General features: G+C 36.1%; 1 protein-coding gene across 2 annotated transcripts; it reads right to left on the minus strand.

The window, feature by feature from the left end:
- Window positions 1-960: 960 nt before the first annotated feature.
- LOC103711633 (peroxisome biogenesis protein 19-2-like) lies at window positions 961-9,576 on the minus strand. Of its 2 annotated transcripts, none has more exons than XM_088723809.2 (5): window positions 9,359-9,576; window positions 9,231-9,276; window positions 8,832-9,153; window positions 5,381-5,697; window positions 961-1,178 (listed from the first exon to the last, which is right to left on the minus strand). In XM_088723809.2, exons 1-5 carry the CDS (start codon window positions 9,399-9,401, stop codon window positions 1,133-1,135), a joined length of 774 nt encoding a protein of 257 aa, XP_088579935.1. In that variant the 5' UTR covers window positions 9,402-9,576; the 3' UTR covers window positions 961-1,132. The 2 variants fall into 2 exon arrangements, with proteins under 2 accessions (XP_088579935.1, XP_026662222.1); XM_026806421.4 differs by lacking the exon at window positions 961-1,178 and adding an exon at window positions 1,295-1,438 and having other exon boundaries at window positions 9,359-9,568.
- Window positions 9,577-11,709: the final 2,133 nt, after the last annotated feature.

The following is an 11,709-nucleotide window of genomic DNA, read 5'->3' on the forward strand; positions in this document are numbered from 1 at the left end:
TCAAACAAGGACCGAGAGGGGATAGGTGGCTTCATGGTTTTCCTTAGGCTAGGGGCATCATCATTGGGTTGCGGCCGCTGAAACTTGGAGATAGACTTTGGGCGGGCAGCGAGGAAGCGAGTGAGGTTAGGGCAGAGCCTCCATATCCGGCTATAATTCGATAATTTGTTTATTTTCCCCCACTTGAATGTAGAAATCAGCATATTGAAGGTTTGTAATGGTCAAAAAGCAGCATGATCAATTGTTGCTTAGATACAAAAACAGACAAACGGTTTAGTAGTTCGAGGTTGAGACAAAACACCGGTTAAGCAGTCGAAATATTTCGTATACGGTTAACCAATAGCCAACAGTTCCAATATCACACGTTAAAATTTTTTTATTCCCAAAATACCGCTATCCAAGAATCGATCTATAATATTTTAAATATTTTAAGATTTGTGTACTTTTTTCACTCTCATAATAGCCTTCTCGGAAAATTCTTCCTTAATTACCGTACATGAAACTATTTTTTTTCCGGTGACGTTCTAATTCTAACCGAAGAAGAGCACCTTAAAGGTGCTTTAGCAAAAAAAAAAAGAGCACCTTAAAGGTCGCACCCTTGTTTGAAAGGAGTGCTACTTCGTCAATGGAAGGCACCCGCTCGGCCTCTCAGATGCCAGAGCACAACTATCTCCACAAGTCTGTTGTTTCTACGTCAAAAAAAAAAAAAAAAAAACAGATCCACTAAATAAATATTGTTGTTAAATCATGCAGTGAAATAACGGATACAGTTTCTATATAGTTTGACTGCATAACATAGCATACAGATTCCTGTAATATAGTTGTTAAATCAAGAAAATGGACAGAAACACTTTCTTATTTGGTTCCACAGCATTTCATCCCTTGGTACTAAGCAGCGCCGTACCAGTTTGGTACCAAAAAAAGGGGGCATTCAAATGGGGACATTACAAACCCAAAAAATATTATAAACTCAAAAGCATTAACATAATAAATTATGCTATACTGATAAAATTTTTCATGCGAAAAAATCAAAGAGAGGAAGCAAACATTGAAGTAAAACCAACTTATTCTCGACATCCCGAAAGAAGAAAGAGGAGCAAAAAGTTTGCTATACTGAGAGACAATGCCCAATTTACATTATACAGCAATTGGATGTAGACTGGAGCAGCTCTGGTGATCTGCAGGACAAAACAAAACAAAAAAAAGAGAAGCTAAAATTCACAAATGTGCAATTTTAAAGCAAAACATTAAAATCCTATGAGCAGATTGTTTGTAAGATGATGAGATACATATCATCTCAAGCAATCCTGTCAGGCATTCATGGGATTGTACCAAGCAGATGCATAATTGGTAACATAACTAGGTGCTTTTAGAGCAATCCTGTAATTAGCCAAAGCTCAGTGGTAGATGCAGAATATGATCTCTCTTTCAAATGGTTCTGCCAACAAAAGCAACAATATAAGTTTGTCAAACAAATGTTGACCTATACACTGTCCTCTGCTGTAGCAGCTATACCAGATACCAGAAGTTCAGCCATTGATGCATGAATAGCATGAGTTGAGATATCAGCATTACTTCTCATCCACTGATAAAATTTAAATATTAGTCAAGAATTAAAACTATATCAGCTTCCTCATCTAATTACCTATTAATCCTAATACACAATTGGTTGCTATCACACACTGCCCGTAGAAACAAAAGCTACCTCCATATACCCTAGTACTAGTCCTGTATAAGTCATCTTTGCTACCTTTATTCTTTTCTAGTCTCCTAAACCGGAATCAATCTGTTCCTCATCAGGACTTTCTGACCTATACTGCACATGTTCAAACCCATGTTAAAGGTGCTCCTCCTAGTCTAGCCTAATTACTTGTATCTAATTCTACTCTTCCTAGTTGTACTGTAACATTTACCTCAACATCCTAAGCTTTGCTGACTCATCCTGCGCTCATCTAGAGCTGTAATTTGCCTTTGTGATTGAATTTGTTGAACTGGTCATATGGTTCCTGATTTCTCAGTTTGCTGGGTGATATTAGGAGGCTATTAATTAATTTTATCATATCTATGATGGAAATAAATGATCACCAAAACATTTTAATATGTACACTACCATCCGGTGGAGGGAAAAAATGTTGACAAAATTCATGGGATAAACTGGGAACGAGCTATGTTTTTATGTTCAAGAACAAAGTTTTCGCATGTTGTGCCCGTATCGGTCATCGCTCAGGATAGTATCTGTATCAAGACGATGCCTGCCATAAACCAGCTTGGGAATACACAACTCAGTCAACCAGTTTAAACTTACAGTGATATGCAAGAGAAGCTTCTCTTTAATTCATATGAATTCTTTTTATAACTTTTTAATGACCTTTAAATTTTTATATAATATGTTTGACTCATCTAGACATGTCTAATGCAATGAATGAATACTTATTTTGCTTTTTTAACACCACTAACACAATATAAAGTTCATAATCAGTTTGACTTCAATCAATATTAACTTTGTCAATACTTATCTCTGTGCATTGTTTATGTATCATAATGTGCTAAAAAGTGATACTTATCAAAACGAGTTCAATGCATGCCTCGTAAGTCACAAGGCAAATTGACTATATACTGCACTGGGAAGACCTCTATACAGTAGGTATCATTGACATAATAAAGCACACATTGATAATATTGTTAAATCTTAACCTTGTTTCTCACTGCCTGCAAAAACTCCAAATCACACATATTGGCTATGTAAGGTGCCTTAACCTCTGTCTCGATAAGAAGATGAGTTCACTAGTTGCCATTGGTCTAGGTAACTATGTTATGCCCTTTTCAGTACCTAGTATGATGATCCATAAAATTCAAAGGTGTTTATCTACATAATAGTTGATGATAGCATAATTATGCCTAGGCGCATTTGTACGAGCCTTGCTTTAATCCTTGCTGCGACATTCTCAATGATGTGTCCATCCTTCAATAAAATGGAAACAAGGTAATGAAAATTGTTCAAGAAACTTCATCCTCAGTTCTAACAACATCCTCATTATGACACATTCTCACTGCTGTTGCTAATAAAGAAAAAGAAACAGGGTTATTGGGGTTTCATTAAATAGTTTTTAATTAATATCATCTATAAGTTTCACAGACAACCTCAACTAATATTTTGCCCTTCCATGGATGCATCATCAACCAACATCATGTCACCAATAACAAAATAAGCCATATATGCTATTTGGAGGTCAATGCCATGAATTTTTCAACTTTTACTTCTGGTACCATCTACATCATTTGTTGATGTCGGCATTTTCATTTCACATGCCTTTCATCCTCAATGCTAACAAAATAAAAAGATCTTCAACAAAAAGATCTAATCCTTTTGCACTCAAAACATAAGACTTGAATCTGTTTATTAGCTTAGGCTGAAAATGGGCTGCACTTACAACCGAAGAAAATTAATTATGCCACAACTTTTTTTTCAGGCTTTTTACCCTTCACTTAAGGAGATGTAAATGATTATAGTCATTTAAAGACTTAAAAGCACGATCTTCAATAAACTAATGAGAAATCTTACTAGTGCTAGGGGTATTTCTTGCAGTAATGTTTCAGTGAAGTGTTTGACAAGAATAGAACATGATCTCAAGATCCTAGTCACAAATCTGGCAAAACAACTGACGCTCGAGTCAAGAATATTTGTTCCATTCCTAGCTTTTTGACCTTTTCTCCTCCATAACTGTCACATAATTATAAGTTTATAACAATCCTCACCTACTGATTTTCCAACTACTTGCATTAGAAACTGGAATTGGGTAGACGACTTGTAAGGAAAGTTAAATCCTATTGATGTCAGAGAATACAATTGAATTGAAACAGACTTGTAACGGAAAGGATTCTCTGAGTATTTGGGAGATTCTCAAGGGTTTCTAAGGTATTTAAAAGTTTAACAACTTCAAAGCCATGTTTGTTAGGTATGGAAAATTTAAAGACACGACAGCTTATAAACAAAAGGTAAAATTAAAAATAAAAAGTCAATGGTGTGCAGTTGCATGCAAATTAACTAATGGATCTGAGACAAGGCCTGTAAAATAAAGACTGTTGCTGGTCATTACGTAGCATTTTGAAGCAGATTTCAAGCTGAAACAGACAGGATCTGACCAAGAGGGCTAGAAAACTTATCTAGTTTTTACTATACTTCAGAAAGCTTTTGCATTCATGCACTGTAAGATGGCACAGCACACTAGCATAAAAGGGTTCTGACAGTAGGCACTAGAAATGAAAAGGGTGAATATGAGTTACAAACCAAGTGCATCAGTACCTCAAACCCACCTTTATCATTAGGTCAAAACAATATGGAAGTAGTGGAGGCAAAACAATCTTTTGACTGCACATGGTAGTTTCCCCAGGTTCGGATTATGAAAATTTCTTAGAAACAATACCTTTACATGCAACCTTATGCTCACCATCTCTCTGTCTAGAAGGTTGAGAGGCAGGTAGGTGCAACTTATTTAGCAGCAGAAACACTAACAAAAGGTAATCCATAAGAAAGCTATGGTTCATACTCCAAAGACATTAAAGAAGTTTAACAAATTCTAAAATGTCTCCACCGTTACTGATAAGACCACAATGTCTCCATTAGCTTATTATGTTAATTCTACATCTGGGTTTGTCCTTGGACCACTGATACCTGTTCTAAAGCTGCAATGCTTTTCGGATCTGGATCTATTGTCCATTGAATAGAATTCATTATATAATTATCAGAGTCTAAATAAAATTGGACAGGGCATGCTATGGTCAGGGGTCAGAACATGGAAGTGAATGCCCCATTGACATGCTTAACTCAGCCAAGTGCAAGGTGAGCCTGACCTCATTTCTTCGTTTATCTAAACATGGAAGGCCTTACAAGAGTTTCTGCACATGCCTTGAGGCCTTCCTCACACAAGATGTTCACAAGAAGCATATTTCTCAAACAATACACTCGCAACAATGTGGGTGTACTTCCCTGACCAATGTCCAAGTAATCAAAAACATAGGATCCTTAATGGAAGCTTCTGAACATGTTAAGGAAGTCCTTTAGAATGACGCCGACATTATATGCAATGACAGAAACTCATACAGAATCAACAGACATGTCTGAGATCAAGATGGAATTTTAATCTAATCTATGACACATCTAAAAGAGGAGATAAAAGGAGAAAACATGTGTATATCACATTTCTATCAGGAACCAGGACCTAAGATCAGCAAGCTTTAGCCAGTACCTTAGAGCCTGTGTTATTGGTTAAAAAAAATCCTAATAATCAATCAAGGGAAAATGTCATAATAGATACATTCTGGTACTTAGAAAATGTATATTAGAATGTTATGTAGCCAGAATATAGAATGGAAGACTCACATTTGGCCCAGATTGTTTAGATCAAGATCAGGGGCAAGCTCTTGAACAATATCATTGGGAGGTTGGCCACATTCCTGCATTTTCTGCATGAGATCAACAATCTTAGAGAAATTTTCAGGCTCATTTTCATATACATCATTCAGCTTCAATATGAACTCATATTGGCGATGATAGCGATCGTATTCTTCCTGGTTCAATCTATTTTTGTGCTCCTCCAACCACTTTGGATATCTTTCTCCAATTTCCTTCATAGGTTCATGAAGAATCTCCTTGGACAAAAGTTGTTGCATCATAGTTTCAACAATAGATTCCATATCCTATATAATAGAAAAATCAATGTGTTAGAAACATAATAATTTCAATCCAATAGACCATTAGAAAGATTCAAGAAACCAAAGTAATGCCTCAGGTAAAAGAATAAAATGAAAAATCTCTACATCCAAAAAAGGCATATTTCACTCAAACAGAATAATAGTGCTTCAGGTAAACACCATTCCTCTGTAGGCAATAGAGTATATTTCTTTTATATAAAAGCAAGATTTTCCCTTTTCTATTGATGTTAAACAAGAATTTAACTGAATATTTGGATGACCATGCATAAGATAATAATGCTTTCATTATATAGTCTATAACCTCTACTAATCATATATGATATTACTGTAACTCTGGGACAGAATAAAACCTTTCAAAATCATTTTTCTAGAGATCTCTCTTACCATGCTTATTACTTATCAATCCATGGTGCGAATGTTAATTAAATCAGGATTTCTGAGTTAAAGTAATAATTTGTCCTGACAAGTCTCCAAGCCAAAAAAACATAAAGCAAATAGGGGAAGGAATACAGATTTTCATCTCCATGATGATTCCAGAGTATCCTATCCAATTTCCAATGAAAATATAGAAAGGCATTAAAAAAATACAGGTTAAGTCTTTAATTAATCTTCAGGCATAATTCTCATCCTCGTTGGTACAATAACACCAGAAAACATCAAAGCCATCAGAAGGTAATTGTACTTTGTCAAATAATTAGACAATCATGGATATATCCAAATGAACATGTAAGCTGTAGCTACCAAATATTTGCTGGTGCAACCCTGTGAAGTCCTGAGGTGCTATCTGTGCAAATAATGAAAGGGTACTTAAATCTCAATACTTTTGTCAATTCATTCTGCTTTAAGATTTATTGGATGAACCTCATTGAAGTTCTATTAAATAAATGTGTAGCACCATTCTCGTTACATCAGGGACTACGTGTCACTGCAGTATTCACTATAGCAAACAGTGTCTTTCTTGTCAACCATTTTAAACGTTCCAGATGTTAATGGGCATTCAGCCAATTACAAACAGCAATTGGAAGTACCATGCTATTCCAGAAATTAATTTGGAAATTTTAAGGATTGGCAGTTTGTTCCGTGTGCCACTAGATAGACTGAAAAATGAGCTCATGAAAATCAGAACCAATAAAATATACATAATGGTTTTGAGACATCATAACCTCTTTGAATACTTTAAAATGGTATTTGCTGTCACAGAGCGCATAAAAGCAATCAAACATGCACTTTAAAAATTACAAGACAATAAAGTTAGAATTCAAGCCTCAAAATTTCCTCGAAGGCCCAAGACAAAATCCAGGGGAAGCATCAAATCACATCATGCCTGTAAAAGAAGAAAGGGTGGGTGGGAAGGGGGAATGAGATCTATGTTCGCATAACTCTTATATATTTCTAAACAGTTGAACTAATGGCTTCTTTATTTTTCTTTAAAAAAAAGATTTATCTTTAAATGACTTCGTAAACCCACCATGAAGCTCCGGATATTTTTTTTCACCCTCTGAAAGTTCTATACATGTGAAAGTAATAATTTTTACCCTCGTATAAGTATCAGCCTTATTGGGCATTAGTTATGCAAATATTTGGTTATATATTTCTTCCCAATTTAAAGTTAAAAACTTTCGCATAATAGTAGTCTGCCACCTCAAGAAATACTTAACATTATTTGACTAATTAAAGAACTTGTCAGGGAATACATGGTCACGGTAATGCTCAAAATTCACTCATAGCCCACAGTAACAGGACCTAATTAACCAATCCTCCAGTCGTTGCTTACTCATCATAGGGCTCATAAGCATCATAATAGTTCTTGCCCTAATCAAAGGTCGTCATCACCGGCATTGGTATCATATTAGGTAAGATAATTGGGTGGAGGAGGTTTCAGCTTCCATGAAGTTAATGTTTTATTAACTCCCAAGTCCCAAGATCCAGGATATCTGATGCTTATGATCTCTCTTTGCCTCAAAAAATCCTCGCTGGTGAAGATGCTCCTAGGTACCTTGCCACCAAGTGCCCCTAGGGTGTGCTCAATCCCCATTTGTATGCTGAAAGACTTCTACGGATGCCTAGAATAGCCATATAGCTTATTTTTTAAATCAAAGATGTCAAGAATCATAATAGCAATATCAATATTAGTATCAAGAGCTTCATTTCTACCAGTTAGCATACTTTTTCCTTGATGAATTGTGGCCAATGTAGATGCTCACACCATGTTAGACTCAAATCAGTAATCCATACACTTATCTTCCTCTTTCTCAAGATCATGCATGCAGTTGGAAACCCAAAGACCAGAGATTCTGGTAGATCAACTTAAATCATGGACACTTGATGTCTGCTCGCCATACATCCTTTTGCCCATTGATGCATACTTGTTTTAGATATAGCCTATCAATTTGCCCGCTACTATGTCCTTCTATGGCACTATAACTAAAAGTGCACAAAGAGATTCCTGAATCCTGGAGTCACTTGAAACCTCAACTAGGCAGGAGGAGCTTATGAAGCCCACATAACTGCAGATTGATCCTAGCAACACTTTTTTGCCATTTATTTCCCTCCCATAGTTAATTATCAACCATAAAGGGGAAGGAAAAACAATCTTATATTAACCAGTTCAGTTGCAGGGAGAGGAAAATTTGCTAGGTACATTTTCCTAGCTCAAGGAAATATTTCCCTTCCAATATATAAAGAGAACATTATCAACTAGAGCATAGTACTTATGCTAAAATTGACCATAATTAACTCAAAATCGAAAACTAACCTTTTCCAACTCTAATTGATATGTCACCATATAGAGGTTATAAGCCAAAAATCAACTTACGTAACTGTCTAAAACTAACACTAAATAAGCTTGCAGAATGATAAATTCAAATGATAAACCAAAACAATGAAAAGCAACTCAAATCATTTCTACATCTACCAGAAGCTCCCCTAATTTAATCCACCACATAAACTACTGCGACACAATCATAAACTGCAGATAAATGAAGTAAATAAAAGGAAGATTCACAAAATCTACGTTCTTCTCGATGTAAATGATTCTAAATCCCAATTATCAGAAACCAAACATCCTTAAGAACTTAATTTCTGAAACACAAACGAACAAAATAAAACGTGACACAGGCCTGAGACCCAGCGAGCTCCTCGAACTGCTTGACAAAGTCCTCGACCATGGCCTCGCTATCCAAACCACCCTCGCCTCTCGGGGCCGCGGCGGTGGCCGACTCCAGCCCCCGGACGGCTTCGCGGGTCTGCTGAGTCAATTTCTCGAGCGCCTCGGAGGCGTGAGATCCCTCGGGAGGAGCCCGCTGCTTCCCCTTCCTCCTCGCCTTCAGGTCCGGCAGCCCTATACCCAATCCCAGCACCGAGGAAGAAGGGGGCAAAGAAGCCCTTCCCTCTTCCCCACTTCCTCCACCTCCTTCTTTCCCATCTCCAACCCCACCGCTCCTATTTAGACAGATAGAAATGAAATTAACCCAATTAAAGATTGGAAGTGGATGGAAGAGAGGGGAAAAGAAGAACACCTTTGAGAAGCAGTGAGATCAAGCTTGGTGAAGTCGTCCAAAGCGCCTGGAATAGAGTAGAGAGATGGGATAACGGAGTGGGAATTAAGAGATAAGGGGGAGAAAGCGGGGAGGGAATAGAAGCATACTGTCAAGGAGTTGGTCTAGATCGTCGGAAGAGGGGTCGGCCATGGAATCACTGTGGGATAGCGGGAATAACGTTATCGGGAGTGGAAACGGATGTGTTTGCTTGCAGAGAGAGACGAGGAAGTACCCCTTGGCTACGGCGACGCCTCCGCCCTCGGATCGGAGGTTTCCGCTCAAACAATCTCGGGAATGCCAATATAGTGCCGTCAGTATCGTCACCGGAACAAAAGTCATACGGGACAGCACCGTAGTATATGATACGGTACAGAATTCCTATTTTACCGTATTTTCTTTCACTCTCCTTTAAAAAATATATAATTCTTCAAAAATATTTCAAAAAAATATTTATTTTTTTTTCCGTCAAGCCGCTTCTTTTACCATCTTTTTTATCGAGCTATCTATCCTATCCGTAAGATCTTCCTTCTTCTTCCGCGTTCTTTTCTCCTCCTCCAAATTCTTCATTTTTTCCAATATTTTTATAACTAAGAGCTTATAAAACCAAAGAAATCATATATATATATATATATATATATATATATATAATTTTTTATATTAGATAAAGTTAAGAAACTATAAATCGATATTGATGAATGCCGTATCTTGAATGTATCGATTTTAGCTTGCTAGATGATTAATATGTTGGTGCGTATCACTTGGTCATGCAGTGTGTACTAGTAAACAACATATTCTGAAAACTGTGCATCGATTTATATGGAGATGTGCATCGAATGATTATTGGATGTGTATCAAATGGGTACAATATATATTAAGAAGCTGATGATTATGTATTATTGGTCATATAATATGTACTAGGAAATATGATGTTCTGATAACTATGTATGCTTGGAGGTATATATTGGGTCCTAGATGGTTATTTTACTAAGTATGTCTTGTCTCACCATGTACTAATGAACTCTATATTTTAGATGATAAACCTTATATTTTATAAGCTATGTATTGATTTATCCATATATATATATATATATTAATTTGCTAAATGACTAATATGCTTGGTGTATTATTTAGCCATTTAGTATGTACTACTAATATATATTTTAGAAATAAAAAAAAAGGCCATGCACAATTTTATTTTTTTAATCATGAAACTCGAGACTTAATTAATAAAAAGAATGTATAATTTATGAATTTGTTCCTTGACATGAGCACCAAAGGAAATCCCACAAAATTAGTGCATTACTTAACCATTTAATATGTACTGCTAAAAATATATTTTAGAAACGAAAAAAAACATACAAAATTTTATTTTTTTTATTTTTTAAATTACGAGACTGGAGACTTTATTAATAGAAGGAATAATGTATAATCTTTGAATTTTTTCTCTCCGGGTATCCTCCCCATATGATTTTTGTTCGGTGGTGAGGATGCGACCAATGAGGCGCCACCCAGTTCCCAATGATTGATTGCAAGAGTGTTGGTGACCAAATTATGATTGATATTTTGAAATATCAACACTAGATTTAGATTTACGAGGCAGTGTAATGGTCATTGTGTAAATATAGCTCCCGAGACAAAGTACTGAAAATTTGCCACCGAAAGAACCATAAGATTTCAGCGAAAAAAAAAAAAAAAGAACCACAGGATGTCAAGGAACGGTAACGGATGCCCGAGCGGCAGATAGAGGAATCAGGAAGCTTCCTTGAGCAGGTGGATAGGAGCTGGCAATGATAAGACCTACCTTTTTTTTTTCTTTTTTTTTTTTGGGTGGTGTTTTAAAATAGTTGTGATACTTACAGATTTTTTAGGAGAGTGCAGCTTTGAGCCTTCGACCAGATTCCACATATATATACAAAGAGACGAACGGTGCCGATTAAGTAGACTTTTTTGCTGCTCACCACTTGGATGGCTTCTTTCAATCATACATTGTTGTCCGAGAATTTATATAGTATTTTATTTTTTCATTTTGTTGGTCATACTCACACTCGTAGTCGTCGGATATAAGCCATCATTATACAATATATATATAGATATAAGACATTGTTTTTTTTTCCAGCTGTCGATTGCAAAACATCTCTTTGCAAAAATTATTAGTACCGGTATCATAGTCATCTTTATGGTAGCCTAATTTCTAGCAAAACCCAAAAAAGTTCGGCCAAGTTAGAGATTTTCCATGGCTCCATTTGAGATCGACACCGCACAAGCGAGAAAGATAATTACAGCTGGAACAATAAAGACTTAAAAAAAACTGAGAATCCTGAGTTAATAATTTCCATTCTTCTTTCATATTGCCATTTAAAAGAATCTTTGTAACTTTTAACGGGAAATACTTAGAATGAAACCTATCATAATCCAAAACAGGCACAATATTTCAAGCCTGTACGTGTCTGAAAACCAG

The sequence above is a fragment of the Phoenix dactylifera genome, chromosome 6 (genome assembly GCF_051530095.1).
Source record: "Phoenix dactylifera cultivar Ajwa chromosome 6, Ajwa_hap1_PhDact_Kaust_v1.1, whole genome shotgun sequence".
Classification (NCBI taxonomy): Eukaryota; Viridiplantae; Streptophyta; class Magnoliopsida; order Arecales; family Arecaceae; genus Phoenix; species Phoenix dactylifera.

Bases quoted from the DNA above. Each gene is read 5' to 3' on its own strand.
- LOC103711633 (XM_088723809.2), bottom strand. From the start codon at position 9,401: ATGGCCGACCCCTCTTCCGACGATCTAGACCAACTCCTTGACA. The intron at 9,277-9,358 runs GTATGCTTCTAT...ACTCTATTCCAG, and splicing joins TCTAGACCAACTCCTTGACA to GCGCTTTGGACGACTTCACC. The intron at 5,698-8,831 runs GCCTGTGTCACG...TCTATTATATAG, and splicing joins AGGAGCTCGCTGGGTCTCAG to GATATGGAATCTATTGTTGA.